The 14,724-nt window shown below is 59.1% G+C and overlaps 5 protein-coding genes across 5 annotated transcripts; 4 read left to right on the forward strand and 1 right to left on the reverse strand.

The window, feature by feature from the left end:
• Window positions 1–111: 111 nt before the first annotated feature.
• On the forward strand, window positions 112–2,562 carry TRAVEDRAFT_71608 (cobW-domain-containing protein; the record flags this gene model as incomplete). Its single annotated transcript, XM_008039687.1, has 10 exons — window positions 112–137; window positions 202–318; window positions 381–447; window positions 508–517; window positions 578–763; window positions 824–933; window positions 985–1,031; window positions 1,087–1,883; window positions 1,933–2,024; window positions 2,075–2,562. 8 exons carry the CDS (start codon window positions 112–114, stop codon window positions 1,724–1,726), a joined length of 1,203 nt encoding a protein of 400 aa, XP_008037878.1. The 3' UTR covers window positions 1,727–1,883; window positions 1,933–2,024; window positions 2,075–2,562.
• A 1,130-nt stretch (window positions 2,563–3,692) lies between these two features.
• TRAVEDRAFT_121744 (uncharacterized protein) lies at window positions 3,693–4,949 on the forward strand (the record flags this gene model as incomplete). The annotated part of the gene is made up of 6 exons (XM_008039688.1): window positions 3,693–3,743; window positions 3,798–3,836; window positions 3,903–4,232; window positions 4,296–4,345; window positions 4,407–4,676; window positions 4,742–4,949. 6 exons carry the CDS (start codon window positions 3,693–3,695, stop codon window positions 4,947–4,949), a joined length of 948 nt encoding a protein of 315 aa, XP_008037879.1.
• Window positions 4,950–5,423: 474 nt separating this feature from the next.
• TRAVEDRAFT_147668 (cytochrome P450 oxidoreductase) lies at window positions 5,424–8,128 on the forward strand. Its single transcript, XM_008039689.1, has 4 exons — window positions 5,424–5,720; window positions 5,787–6,354; window positions 6,415–7,379; window positions 7,436–8,128. The coding sequence occupies exons 1-4, from the start codon at window positions 5,538–5,540 to the stop codon at window positions 7,910–7,912; spliced, it is 2,193 nt and encodes a 730-aa protein (XP_008037880.1). The 5' UTR covers window positions 5,424–5,537; the 3' UTR covers window positions 7,913–8,128.
• Window positions 8,129–8,432: 304 nt separating this feature from the next.
• TRAVEDRAFT_147673 (uncharacterized protein) lies at window positions 8,433–11,263 on the reverse strand. The gene is made up of 9 exons (XM_008039690.1): window positions 11,067–11,263; window positions 10,935–11,014; window positions 10,802–10,870; window positions 10,485–10,686; window positions 10,137–10,414; window positions 10,030–10,078; window positions 9,885–9,976; window positions 8,892–9,830; window positions 8,433–8,817 (listed from the first exon to the last, which is right to left on the reverse strand). The coding sequence occupies exons 1-8, from the start codon at window positions 11,148–11,150 to the stop codon at window positions 9,794–9,796; spliced, it is 891 nt and encodes a 296-aa protein (XP_008037881.1). The 5' UTR covers window positions 11,151–11,263; the 3' UTR covers window positions 8,433–8,817; window positions 8,892–9,793.
• A 242-nt stretch (window positions 11,264–11,505) lies between these two features.
• On the forward strand, window positions 11,506–12,467 carry TRAVEDRAFT_147676 (HIT-like protein; the record flags this gene model as incomplete). The annotated part of the gene is made up of 4 exons (XM_008039691.1): window positions 11,506–11,656; window positions 11,752–11,886; window positions 12,144–12,205; window positions 12,261–12,467. The coding sequence occupies 4 exons, from the start codon at window positions 11,506–11,508 to the stop codon at window positions 12,438–12,440; spliced, it is 528 nt and encodes a 175-aa protein (XP_008037882.1). The 3' UTR covers window positions 12,441–12,467.
• Between the last annotated feature and the right edge of the window lie 2,257 nt (window positions 12,468–14,724).

Genomic DNA, 14,724 nt, shown 5'->3' on the forward strand with positions numbered 1-14,724 from the left:
CGGTCTCGGATCGGGCAAAGATCGGGCCCGCAAAGCACTTTAGAAGTACTGGCGTCATTGGTCCGCCCGACCATCTTGCTTCCTGCCATAAACTTTCCTCAGCTTACCATCATGGCAGACGACGACTTCGATATTCCGTATGTTCATTCGGTTATGGCTTTTGAAAAGCGCATACGCTGAGGAGGCAGAATGGCACCTCAGAGAACTCCTGGACACTACTGCACAGAGCGAAGGACCTTCGAGCGGAGCGCAGTCGCGTACGGTCCCATTGACCATTATTTGTGGCTTTCTTGGTGCAGGAAAATCCACATTGGTCCGGTGCGTCACTTTGCGTTCTGAACGAATACAGAGTGTTCTGATACAAAGGTGATTGCGCGCAGGCGCATACTCACGGAACGGCATGGCTATCGGATCGCAGTCATCATGAACGAGTTCGGGGACACTGCCGTGAGGACATTCCACCCTCGTGTGCACCACACGCCCCGCTGAACGTGGAGTGTGAGACAGGACATCGAAGGTAAGTGCCCGGCGTGTTTAGCGTTGTGCTATTCTAACTTGGATGATGTCATGTACGCAGCGAAAACCATCAACGTTTCTTCCCCAGACGACCCGGAGAAACAATCAGAAGAGTTCCTCGAACTCGCGAACGGATGTTTGTGCTGCAGCATCAAGGACTCGGGCGCGGCTGCCATTGAGAAGCTCATGCAGCGCAAGGGTGCATTCGACCACATCCTGCTAGAGACGACCGGCCTTGCTGATCCTGGTCCGTGTTCTAATTTTAACATGCTCAGACGCATAAACTTACAATAACGCGCACAATCAGGGCCGATTGCCTCCATGTTCTGGCAGAACGAGGAGTTCTCCGAGGGACTCGGGCGCGAAATACACCTTGACGGCGTCCTCTGCGTGGTTGACGCTGTCTTCGGCCGACAAGTAAGTAGCCTTCTCACAGATACGTATATTGTATCTCACATGGCCCTGCAGCAAATGGAAGAAGACCACGCCGCTGACGGCATCGGGGAGAGCCTGCGGTGCGCCCGACCGCCCTCTGACTCACGCATACACTTGCTGACAGCCCCGCCGCAGGCAAATTGCAGCAGCGGATGTCATCCTGCTCAACAAGGTTGACCTCGTGCCCGCTGCAGAAGCGGACGCGACGGAGGCGGTCATTCGCGGCGTCAACCCCGCAGCCGCGATACACCGCACTATACGCGGCGAAATCGACCTCGGGCTGCTTATGGGCGTTGACGCGTACGCCGCGCGCCAGCTGCTCGCCGGATCGCGCAAGAAGGCCGTGGGGTGCGACGATGGGCACGGACATGATCATGACCATGACCACAACCATGCGCACGATCACGCGAAGGCGCCGACGCATTACGAGCTTCGTGGAATCTCGAGTCTGCAGGTCGAGCTCCCGACGCTCACCGCGGCGCAGCTGGACAAGCTCGACGAGTGGATCCTGAACGTACTATGGGAGAAGCAGCTACCAAATCGATCGACAGGAGGACCGGACGCCTTGGATGTCTTGCGGTGCAAAGGGATCTTCGTCACGGACGATGGGGGAGTACACGTCCTGCAGGGCGTCCGGAATTTGTACGAGATTGTGCGGGTCGAGAAGGAGGATGAGGAGCTCGGGCTGCCGGACACGGGGAAGCTGGTGCTCATTGGCAAAGGTCTGAGCGAGGATGTTCGCCGTAGTTTGATAGAGCATTTGAATATTGCGTGAATGCGTATCAAATCCGACAACTCGTGCGTGATGAGACCTCCCCCTCCCCCGGCTGGCCAATACTCGTTCATAGCCACTGTCTTCCTCTTGGAGCGTTGCTAGGGCTAGCTGGTGCTGCTTGTATCTCGAAGGAGGGACTGGAATCGGTCCACGAAGCCTACGAATGGTTAGATATGTGAGAATCACTGAAGGGGGTACAGACGAACCAGCAGCGGTTCCTCGGAGTGCGTCCTTCGATCCCCGGTGGACCTCATTATTGTGTTCGCAATCGTACCGCAGTTTAACAGGTAGCCGTTTCCTGTATCATCGTCAGTGAATCGTAGAAATCCAACCGAGCAATGAGCATACTGGAATTTCGCGGCACTCCGTAAAGCGCGAGCGGGAGGACACCGATCACCGCGCAGTTCCCGTATGTGTTCACCCACAGGATCAACTCCATTGCGGTCTCAATCCGGAAGCTTCAGCGACCGCCAAAAGGCGCCCCTTCAGCTGAGCGATATCTGCAGCCTTCGGCCTCGCTTGCGCTGCTGCGGACCCGCCTCCCGCACTCATCTGCGCCATGAGGTCCTCCAGGCCCTCCATCTCCCTCTTCCCCTTCAGCTCCTCATTCAGGCTCGCGGGGTCCGCCAGGTCCTCCCCGTCGCTGTCTTTGTCTGCTTCTGCCTCCGACATCTTGGCGTCCAGGTGCTCCCGCGCGTGCGCGAGGGCCTCGAGGTCGGGCGGGACGATGTCTGAGAAGCGCACGTTTGCGAGCTGTGCGGCGATGTCGCGCGTCTCTGCTAGGGCTGCCTGCGCTGTGTCGGTGGGTTGGGGGCGCGAGAGGAGGGCGATGAGGGCGGAACAGAGGCCGCGGAGGATGCCCAGCTCGCGCCCGAGGGGTGCGCCGGTGTGTGCGAAGCCGTCGTCGAAGCCCTGCTGCAGCGCGGACTCCTTGCCGGCTGTGATACCTTCACGGTAGCCCGCCTGTATGTGGATTTTCAGCGGATGGCATCATTGTAGGTGTGAGGGTGCGGCTCACGTTCGTGAACTCGTTGGAGATCTTGGACCACTCCGAGTCCTGCAGCACCTTCGGGTCGCTGCTCCAGAATGCCTCGTCGTCCATCGTGCAGGTGAGCCTGTTTTGTATGTTTTGGTGGTGTGGAATCCGTTGACGACTGCCTGGCAGATTAATTTAAGGCCTCGCGCGTGAAAAAGCTCAGTCAGATATTCTGCAACTCGAAGGCATTGCACAGAGATTTGCGACGAGATCAGTACGCGCTACGTCGTTCGGCAAAGCCCGAGTAGTGTCTCGCGATCACGTTCGGGCGCTCCCGCCTTCGGTCACCTCGGTGTACATCCGCGGGGTAGCGCGCGGTCAACCTGCGGGGAACGCGTCCGTGTCGCGACTAGCTTGCAGTCATCTCTCATTCACTCTCATCCTGCACCTGAAGTCTCCGCACGAAACAATCACATCCTTGGGCACCATATTCCGACTACCGAGAGTGGCATCAATATACGCCAGGACACGGTAAGCAGATGGGCTCTAAACAAGCCCGGCGGCGGCAGGTACCCCCCAAGACCGAACAGGAAGGCCCGACGAAGGCACCAAACTCCAGGGCAGATGTTGTGGACGGCGCCAGTAAGTTGTCTCGTTCGTTTGCATTGGCAGTACCGAGAGGTGGGTACCGACCAGAGCCCGGGAAATTGGACAATGCTCGTGAACTATCCAGACGAATTTGCGAAACGTCCTTGCAGCTCGCGGCACAGTTGTTTACCTGGGCTCAGGTCAGTGCCAAACCGCCACCGCGCCGTTCTAACCTCCCGTTTCCTAACAGAACCGACACCTCTATGGAGGCTCGTGAAAGTAGCATATTTCCTCCTGCTGGCCGGGGGAGTGTACCTCTACTACAACACACTACTCTGGGACACTGAGCCAAGCCCTAACGCAATCCCTGAGGAAGACGCGTACACTGCGCCGGTGAAGGTTATGGCGCTCCCGGGGCGGGGCATGGGTGTAGTGGCCTCTCGAGACATTTCGGTAAGCCCAGTAGCGCTATGATACGCGTATTTCGGCGATACTGACAGCATATAGCAAGGGGACCTTATAATTCGCGAGAAGCCATTATTCCTGGTCCCAAATAAAGGTGTGTGCCCGATTGTGCAGGCAGAGCATATATGCACGCAGGCTCACATGTAGTCATCTGTCCCAGTGTCTACCTCCTCTCCCGGTGCTATCCTTCTTGCAGCTCTAGCACCCCTCTCGCCTACGCAGAGGGCGTCATTCTATAACCTCTCCTACTCTCACTTCCCAGAAGGCGTACAGAAAGGCACTGCAAGATATAACGAGGAACTTGCTCTCGCAATCTTCCAGAACAATGCCGTATCAGCGGGCGAATCGACGGGGATATTTCCGCGGATGGCCCGCCTGAACCATGGCTGCTCGCACGCGTTCAACGTGGTATACGCCTGGCGCGACTACGAGGGCGTCCTGGTTGTGCACGCGCTGAAGCCGATCAAGGAAGGACAGGTGGGGCTGAATCGCTGATTGCATGCGCACTTTGTGTATATGTCTGATGTGTCGGACGGACAGGAATTGCTTACGACCTATACGGACACGAAGCGCCCCCAGCACGTCCGCAGGTACGCCGCCGTCCGCTCTCGCTCCCAGAATACGCCCGCTGAGAAGCGGCACCCGTGGCAGACAATTCCTCCTGGACCATTACGGCTTCGACTGTCGGTGCGCCGCATGTCGCGCCCCGTCCGATGACCTCGTAGCGCGCTCCGACCAGCGTTTGGGCGCCATGTCCGAACTCTATGCACAATTTTCCGGCTGGCAGCACGGCCGGCTGAATGGCAGCGAAGCAGCCGCCGTGGCGATCTCTATATGGAACCTTGGCGAGGAAGAAGGCTACTGGAGCGAGCGGGGCCAGCTTGCGGCCGACGTGGTGCACATTGCGGCTGCCCATAGCGAGTGAGTGTTGGATACGTACATCGCGCACACGATCGTAGCTAATATTGACGTTAACGCGGTGGTAGCGCTTCAGCCGTCCACGAGTGGGCTCGCCTTGCCCAGACGTGGTTCGGATACGAGCTGGGCGGGGATAGCGTGCAGGCACAGCAGATGGGGCAGCTGGCGAGCGCTGCAGGCCCGCAGCTACACATGGCGTGGGGGACGCGGGCGCGCGAAGCAGTTGGGGGCCCGCGCCGTGGATGCTCGCTTCGTAACGCTGCTGAGTCCCGGTAAAATGGGCGATTCCGAGAACTCCGGGCGAGGGGGCGAAGGTCATCGCGATTTCCGGGGCGTTGTCTGCGCATTCGCAGCGCCGTGAGAAGGAGCTGCAGGTGTAGCCGGCAGCGGGCCACGAGTACTCATTCGGGTTGACTGTAGACGAGATACGTCTGCAGACGGCTTCGGCCGCGGCGTCCGAGAGGTCAGATGTAGTCGGAGCGGAGCTGCTCCTGTCGAGAGTTTCTACACGTAGCACGAGGCGATGAAATGAAACACCGGGAGGCGCAGTAAGGAAAGCGAAGGTTCATAGGAGGCCCAGCTGTACGCCGCCGTGCGCGATGAGGGCACCGTGGCGCTCGGGAAGTTGGCGCTGAGGTAAGCATAGCCGGTCAATGCAATGGCCTGATTGCCCTTTTTTGGCGCGATCAGAAGCGCGAGATATAACGGCGCCGCGTCTCTCTGTCTTGATCGTCCGCTCTCTCCCGCTCAGCTTAAACGACGACCTCCAGCGCGGCGTCGTCCCCCTCTCTCTCTCTTTCTTTTTTCTCCTTTTCTCCCCCTTTTCTCCCCCCGGCGTCCCAGCAGGCTCGCAAGTTGTCGGCCATGGCGATCGCCTCGTCCTCCGACATTATCGTCCTCGCCCTCGGCGTGGTCCTCGCGGCCGCGTATCTCTTCCGTGACCAGCTGTTTGCTGCCTCCAAGCCCAAGTCCGTCCCGGTATCCTCGTCAAAGGCCAGCAATGGTGGAGGCAACCCGCGCGACTTTGTCGCAAAGATGAAGGAAGGCGTGAGTACATCGTTTCGCTGGCAATGTCATCCCGGACGGGACAGCTAATGTGCAACGTGGCGGCAGAAAAAACGCATCGTCATCTTCTACGGCTCGCAGACCGGTACCGCGGAGGAGTACGCCATCCGTCTCGCGAAGGAGGCCAAGCAGAAGTTCGGCCTCGCGTCGCTCGTGTGTGACCCCGAGGAGTACGACTTTGAGAACCTCGACCAGCTCCCGGAGGACTCCTGCGTGTTCTTCGTCATGGCCACGTACGGCGAGGGCGAGCCCACGGATAACGCGGTGACGCTTTGCCAGAACCTCTCCGACGACAGCTTCGAGTTCTCGAACGGCGAGCACAAGCTTCCGGGCCTGAAGTACGTCATATTCGGTCTCGGGAACAAGACTTATGAGCACTACAACCTTATCGGCCGGAACGTGGACTCGGACCTCGCGAAGATGGGTGGTATTCGCATCGGTGAGCGCGGCGAGGGTGATGACGACAAGAGCATGGAAGAGGACTACCTCGAGTGGAAGGACGGCATGTGGGAGGAGTTCGGTCGCGTCATGGGCGTCGAGGAAGGCCAGGGTGGAGACTCCCCCGACTTCGCCGTCACGGAAGTTTCTGAACACCCCCAGGAGAAGGTCTACCTCGGTACGTATACGCGGTCATTGGACTGTTCGCTTGTTTTACTGAATTATTGAACTCTATTAGGCGAGCTGTCCGCCCGTGCTCTCACTCGGTCGAAGGGCATTCACGACGCGAAGAACCCGTACCCCGCCCCGATCACTGTCGCCCGCGAGCTCTTCGCGGAGGGATCCGACCGCAACTGCATTCACGTCGAACTCAACACCGAGAACTCTGGCATCACTTACCAGCATGGCGATCACGTCGGTGTCTGGCCTTCGAACGCAGAAGTTGAGGTTGAGCGTCTGCTGTGTGCCCTGGGTCTCCACGGCAAGAAGGACGCTGTCATCAACATCGAATCCCTCGACCCGGCACTCGCCAAGGTTCCTTTCCCCGTCCCGACCACCTACGTCACGGTTCTTCGCCACTACATCGATATCAGCGCTGTCGCTGGTCGTCAGATCCTTGGCGTCCTCTCCAAGTTCGCCCCCACGCCTGAGGCGGAGGCGTTCCTGAAGAACCTGAACACGAACAAGGAGGAGTACAACACTGTTGTCCACAACGGTTGCCTGAAGCTCGGCGAGGTGCTCCAGCTCGCTGCGAGCAACGACCTCCACGGAGTGCCCACTCCGGAGAATACCACTTCTTGGAAGATACCATTTGACATCATCGTTTCATCTATCCCCCGTCTCCAGCCGCGGTACTACTCGATCTCGTCCAGCCCGAAGCTCCACCCTCACTCTATCCACGTCACTTGCGTCGTGCTCAAGTACGAGTCCGTCGAGAACCACCAGGTTAAGGCGCGCTGGGTGTACGGTGTCGGCTCTAACTTCCTGCTTAACCTCAAGTTCGCCGCGGAGGGTGTTGAGGCGCCCATGATCGACACCGCAGACGAGCCCGCCAAGGTCAAGTACCCGAAGTACGCGATCGAGGGCCCCCGTGGCGCATACAAGCAGGAAACTATCTATAAGGTCCCTATTCATGTCCGTCGCTCGACCTTCCGGTTGCCTACGAACCCGAAGAGCCCTGTCATCATGGTTGGCCCCGGTACCGTGAGTTTATGTGAATTCAGCTCGTACCAATTTGATCGCTAAATCATTGTTATCAGGGTGTCGCACCTTTCCGCGGATTCGTCCAGGAGCGTGTCGCGATGGCGCGCCGCACGATCGAGAAGAACGGTCCCGAGGGTTTGGCGGACTGGGGCAGCATCCGTCTCTACTACGGCTGCCGCTCATCGACATCGGACTTCCTGTACAAGGACGAGTGGCCGGCGTACGCGGAGGAGCTGCACGGGAAGTTCACGCTGCGGTGCGCGTTCTCGCGCGAGACGTTCCGCCCAGACGGGAGCAAGATCTACGTGCAGGACCTGCTGTGGGAGGACCGCGAGACGGTCGCGGACGCGATCCTGAACGGGAAGGGGTACGTGTACATCTGCGGTGACGCGCGCAACATGAGCAAGGCGGTCGAGGAGACGCTGTGCCGCGTGCTCGGCGAGGCGAAGGGCGGGAGCGCGGAGGTCGAGGGCGCGGCGGAGGTGAAGCTGCTCAAGGAGCGGAGCAGGTTCTTGACGGATGTCTGGAGCTAGGCGCTCCGCGGGTCTGTTTGTCTGTTTTTGCTGTGTGGTCCCCCCTCTCAGATCTGTTTCCGCTATACTCTCATACTCTATGGATGTTCGTCGAGCTCTCTGGCATTAGATTAAAGCTTGGCTCGGGCTGTGTACATCGCGGAATAGATGTAGTATACGTTCACCCCTTGGGTTTTGGCGTGTGAGGCACGTACATAATATTTATCGTCTTGCATGAATTCGATGTGGGTGTGTATGCGCAATCATACGGTACACCGTGGTCTCAATCTAAGCGAGTGTGCCCGAGTGAGCGCGAGATCTATCTGCGCGCCCACAGTCGGGATGCCGAAGTACGTCTCTCTTGACCGCCACCACATAGCTGTCCGCCCGCGGCCGCGTCCACGATCTCTCTCTTGCTTGTGCCTCGCCCGCGGCGATGTATCGCGGAGCGTGTAGAAGACAACTAGCTTTACGGACAACACCAGCTTCCAGCAACCCCGCGTCAGCATGGCGTGCAGCCCGTCCTCCCGCCGCAGCTCATAGACCACGCTATCTATCTACTACACCTATCCCACCTCCAGACAAGCACAAGGAACCGACACCACAGGCATCCGACACTACTCTTCCTCCACCGCCGCCGGAAGAGCCGTTGTCCGCATCGCAAACGCCGCCGCAGGGGACGCAGCACCCGTCTTCCTCCGAGTCTTCCTCCGAGCATGGATCGAGCGAGACGAACGCGGACAAGCTCGCACTGATCAGGGCCCAGTTCAAAGAGCTATCACACGAAACGCTAGGTCGCATGCGCGACCGCGGGGACGGCTTCACGCGCCAGGTCGCGCGGACGTTCGCACAGCTGGGGAGCGAATTGAACCGGGTGACGGGGTACGAGGAGATCGAGGCGCTGAAGCGGCGGGTTGTGCAGCAAGGTACGTTCTCGTCTCAAGCACCATGCACACGGCATCCTGGGTGGTGAACGGTACTGACCCCACCCACCGTTCAGAGGCGAAGATCCACGAGGCGCGCGAGGCGGCGCGGACGGCGAAGGAGGACTACGACCGCGCGGTGCGCGAGCGCGCGAAGTCGCAGCGCGAGGTGAACGACCTGCTGCAGCGCAAGTCGCACTGGACGGACGAGGACGTGGGGCGGTTCACGACGCTCGTGCGCGAGGACCACGCGCGCGAGCACGACGAGGCGCGCGCGAAGGCGGCCGCGGCGACGGCGGAGGACGCGGTCGAGCGCGAGTTCAGCGAGCTCATGCGCGTGATCCTGAACCGCTACCACGAGGAGCAGGCGTGGTCGGACAAGATCCGCAGCGCGTCGACGTACGGCTCGCTCGCCGCGCTCGCGCTCAACATGGCCGTGTTCGTGCTCGCGATCGTGCTCGTCGAGCCGTGGAAGCGCCGCCGGCTCGCGCAGACGTTCGAGCGCAAGGTGGAGGAGATGAGCGCGGCGACGGCGGATGCGTTTGAGCGCAGGACGGGCGCGCTCGCGGAGCGGTTGGAGGAACAGGGGAAGCTGCTTAAGCTCGTGCTGGAGACGGTGCATTTGACGACGCAGGTGTCGAACGCGGAGCTTGCGACACTGGGATCCACTCAGGACACCCTGGTAGCCGTGCCGTCAGTTTCGGAGAGCGGGCGAATACCTTTATTTACGAAGCCTGAGCATGAGCTGCTGCTTGCTGCGACTGTGGGTGCCGCGGTCACCGCCGTCGTCGGTGTGGTAGGCCTGCTAGCTCGTAGTTGGTACGGATAATCTACTAGATTGTGCTCTACGGCGGCATGTGTGCCGTGCACGGTCGATTATGAGTCCTCCGTTCCAAGGAGCCGTACGATTGCAAGGCCTACCCGAGGCGCTATATACATATGCCCGCTAAGACCCACATTACCATCTATTATCCCTGGATCAGGTATTCAGACTGCGAAACACGCGACAATGCACTCTGCAACGAACGTCAGCACTGATCACCCCGGTGGAATGTTGTATCTGTACGAACCTATCTTCGAGGAGCTCCCCTATTGGATCTCCCATCCTGCATTCTGACCAAGATTCAACATCCCACTTACACCAACCCCACCCGTCTTTGATCTAGCCGAGACTATGTTAAGTACGGCGGCGCTGCGGAAAGGAAATAAACGCACCTCGGGTCGTTTGTGTGGGGCCAAGATAACAAGCCAACGCGCCTTCGTGCTGCGTCACCGTACGCAGCGTGAGCGAGCGGTCATTTTAAAAACTGAACACGACGCACCTGAGCTCCCATAACAACGCGAACAGCTCCGATGGCTTCTCCACGAGATGCAGCGCGAACGAGCACACCACCATCTCAATAATCGGGCCCTCTATCTTGAGCGGCGTGTGTCCGCGCAAGGAGCTCTCGGGCGAAGGTGACTGCGAGGAGTGGTTGTTGCTCTTCGGCGCCCCGATTGGCTTTGACGCGATTTCGGGGAGTTTGCCCTCCGCGATATCCCGGAAGGACAGCGGGTGCGCGTACAGTGTTGTGCGCGTGTGGAACGCCTGCGCCGTATACTAGATGATTGCCCATCAGTGTCAGTGGCAGCCCGCGGGGGCAGAGGTAGGCGCGGGAGGGAATACGTACGGGATCGGCGGCAAGAATGACAGGGACGGGCATGTCGGGCGCGATGGGCGGCGGGATCCGCGCTTTCGCAGCAGAGTTGGGGCGCGCCCGGCGCGCATGGCGCTCCGCGTCCGAGTCGACATCGTCACCTTGCTGCTCGCGATTCTTGTGAGCCTCGCGCCCGGCTTGCCACCACTCGAGGAGCGCGACGGTGACTTCTCCGCTGGGTGCAGGCGAACGTTAAGACGGCGCGCTACTAGAGGGAGGAGGAACGTGAAAGGTTTACCTCCCTTCAAGCTATATCAGCATGATATGCAGTAGAGAGCAATGGGGCGGACGAACCGCATGCCAGGTCGAACACGAAGAACTTCTTTTCCTCGAGATGCGGCTGCCGCATCTTCCACCACCTGGAAGAATCATCGCGGGGTTGGTGAGTTGACGGACATTAACGACACGCGAGGGCGGACGTGCCTGTTGAGCCAGAGGAAAAGGCAGTTCTTCACTCCAGGGAAGTGGGGATTACGGTATGTCGCGCCAACTTTCTTGTAGTACTTCGCCATGTTCAGTATCGCGAGTGGATCGCGAACGTGTACCTGAGCTCACCTCGTCCACACCATGTTCGGTGTAATTGTCCCGCATGGAGCCCTTGAGGATGCCGGAGGCCGCATCGCGGTCACCCCTTGACATCCCTTTTGAGTGTTTGGAGAATATGTCGCGCAACACTTTGGCGACGAGATCTTGACGACCTCGAAGTTCTGGACAATGGTGGAGTGGGGCGCGAAGGCAGCCCAGAGCACGCGGTGGGAGGTGGGCCTGAAGAGGTGGCAGGAGTAAAGAAAACGCGGCTCAGGGGTTGCCTTGACCATCGCCGGCAGGGCGCGCGCGGGAGGGCGCGCACGCGAGCCGCGCTGACATTCGGCGCTAGCGGCCCTGGCCGCGGCGCGCGCCGTTTGCGGGGTTGCCTCGAGGCTATCGCCGCCATCCTCTTCGCGTCCACCTCTGTCCACCTCCGCCATCATCGCGTCCTTCGCGTCGTGATATAATGACCTCCTTCATCATCAAAGCACACGAGAAACGTACACTCCCGCCTCAATGGGCTAGCACCGACGCGGGCTGCGTCTTCTGCAAGATTATACGCGGCGAGGCACCCGCATACAAGCTGTATGAGAACGACAGGGTCGTCGCAATTCTAGGTTACTTTTAGGCTCTCCAGGCTTGGCTAGCTCGTTGAGCTCACAACAGCGACTGCCGCGTCGGCGGCGCCCGGCGTATACACACGGCCCTGAAGACATCATGCCTCTACGCGCCGGCCACGCCCTGGTGATCCCAAAGGTGCACATCCCGCGCGTCTCTGAGCTGCCTGACGAGTTCGCCGCGGAGTGCGGCAAGGTGGTCTCTAGAGTTGCGCGGGCCATTGCAACAGGTGCGTTCGAGCTCCATCCGACGTCGGTCCCGCTGCATGCCGGCACCGGATATCCAGACCCCTGCTGCGTGTTGTTACGTCGCAAACGTGCGGGACAGCCGAACGGGGCTGGTGTGGACTCGCTGTGTCGGTGTTTCTAGGCGGTCGTAGTTCCTGTGGGAGGCGGCTACGCAGCACTACGGCGCGGTGTCTTGTATACTGTGCCGCGACGCGCAGTGGTACTGTTCGGGAGGCGCATTTACTGACGCCGCCGCCAGCGGTCGAAAACACGGCCCTGAACGTCGTGTGCAATCAGGAATACGCACAGGCTGTGAATCACGTACGCCACCTCCGTAACACCTGTCCTCCGCGCTCCTCATCACATCTATCTGCAGGTACACTACCATATCATACCTGCGCCGAAGCCCGGATCGAGCGAGACCGCAGAGAAAAGCGATCACGTCACACAGCCGCTCACGCAGAAGGAGATGCATCAACTAGAGTTCGAGTCTCGTAATTACTTGGAGGAAGATTCCGCGAAACGGCTTGTGGACAGCATCCGCGCTCGTCTTTAGAATGTAATATATGCGCGGCACGTCGTAGTAAGTTGCCTTGTATCATCGGTCGAATTGACGCACGCATTCAAGAACTTACTCAAACAAGCTTTCATCACAGGAATAATTATAACTGCTGCAGAGCTTGTGCAAGAAGCCGTGGGCAACGTTCACAGCTATTGCAGGCGTGTACGATGCGAGTCGTCTGTGTCGCCGCGTTGCCGGCGTGGGTTCTCGTTGACAAGTTCCAACCGCCACATGATGATGGCGGGACAGTCCATTCGTGGTCACCCCATTAATGCCGTACTCGCGGGAGCGCGTTGATGAAAACTGCTCTTCCACTAGGTGGCACTACCAAGTCGCCGTAAGTACCTCCCAAGCAGCCCGACATATTCCCCGTCGCGATACAGCTTGTGGACAGTGCAGTACGTCTCAGTAAAGTACACGGCCTCGACTTGGAGGTGACGTCTGCAATCAATAATTGACGCTCTTCTACTGCAGATATTTTGAAGGTCAAACGAAGCTTGTCAAGAACCCCTGGGCGTCATTCACAGGTCTGGTCTGTGCGTCCCGCACAAAGGATGAGCGCCGTCTATGTATATCCCCCCCGGTACCGCTGTGGATCGCCGACGTGTCGGGGCGCTATATATGCCTTGAACGTCACAGTAAGTTGTCCAGTATCGGAAGCGGAGGCCATGCTTGCATCTAAGAACTGACGTTTGCCTCTCACAAGAACTGTGAAGTTTACAGCAAAGCTTGTGCAAGAGGCACTGGGCGGCATCGACACAGAATCGTATGTGGCCGCCGCAGAAACGACCACCATGTGATAACAGCGGGATGAGCCAGTCCTGGCTACCATCCCGGAACCTTCCCCGGAAGAGTGTGCTGCAGAGCCACACCGTTGCGGCACGCATCCTTTGGAGCAGCATACGCAACTCCCGAATGCCTCGCTATATCATCGTCAGGTCAATTATGACCTTATATCGTGAAACTCACTTCCGCACCTAGTGCAACGTACGCTTTCACGCGGCCTCCGCGCAATCCCCCACATCCCAACATCGACGTCCGTCTGCTATCAACAGAGCACAGCACCTACTGGAGCTCTCCGTTGCCGTTACGGACGGGCAGGTCGGCCTGTTTGACTTCGTGCCCCGGTTTGCCTGCGCCTGTACCTATGCCACATCTCGACCGGGGAGTTGTCTCTAAATCGCGCCGGTGCCGAATAGCGGATGTTCCCAAGATCCAGGGATCCAGTTGGCAGCCCTGCCCACCGCCTGCAGCGCAGGACGCTTCCCTAAGGGTCCGTGGAATACTGGTGCGTCACCCTGCTTTGCATCCATCCGGCCGTGCCGTAAGCTACCCCACTTGGATTCAAACTTTGTAGCCCAAGGCGCGCATTGCTGCGTTCGCCGACGTACGGACGGTCAATGTGCGGTGCAGCGACGTGGGATCGTATCGAGAAGCATGCCAGTATCGTCATGCGCTACGCAGCTAACGTTACGCGGGTTACTAGCCGCTGAAAGGCACTACTGCAGCATTCACCACGTCCTCTAGGGCACAGGTCTCCGCTCAGGCGTTCTTCCATTTCCCGCACCGTGATGCGCATACGGCCTTTCAATACCTGCCGGCATCTGCGCCCGTGCAGAAGCTGCCAAGCAAGGTCATGGCCCTTCTGACCGGGGCTCACCACTCTGCCCTGTCTACGCTCACCACTCTGCCCTGTCTACGTCCGCAATACCGATGCTGATGTACGACACCGTCCACAGGTCAACGCTCCATTGATCAGTCGACTACAAAAACAATCATTGCGCAGGTGGACTTACGTCGCGCTCGGTGTGGTTCCCTTTCCAACAAAGAAACAGCATGGACGCCCGTCCTTCGACACCCACCGCATTCACAACCGGGGTACTCGCGTCCACGAGTCACGAGGAAATACAGGTAGCGGGTGCTGCTCCCGGAGAAATGGATCGATGACCGCTCGGCCTCCCTTCAACGTTACCGCCGATGGGCGTGTGGAAGGCCAATGATCATGAGTGTGCCACAAATTGCAGCCCACGCCAAATTCAAAGGCGTTCAGTATAGAACATGTTCCTCCCGGATCTTCGGAGGCGCCCGACGGTACGAACGTCGGTCCTCGCTTGCGCCTCGCTGACGGGGTTTCCGCCTTCCTCGGTGCTCCAGCCCCGGCCCGTACGGGTTCCGAGCGCACCCCATGCTACCCCATGGTTTTTCTACGGTATGGCTGTTGACGGTTGCGCTAATCCGCTGAAGCTAACAACGAGGAATTCTCTATCAGGTTGGGCCA

The sequence above is a fragment of the Trametes versicolor genome, assembly GCF_000271585.1.
Source record: "Trametes versicolor FP-101664 SS1 unplaced genomic scaffold TRAVEscaffold_5, whole genome shotgun sequence".
Taxonomy (NCBI): domain Eukaryota; kingdom Fungi; phylum Basidiomycota; class Agaricomycetes; order Polyporales; family Polyporaceae; genus Trametes; species Trametes versicolor.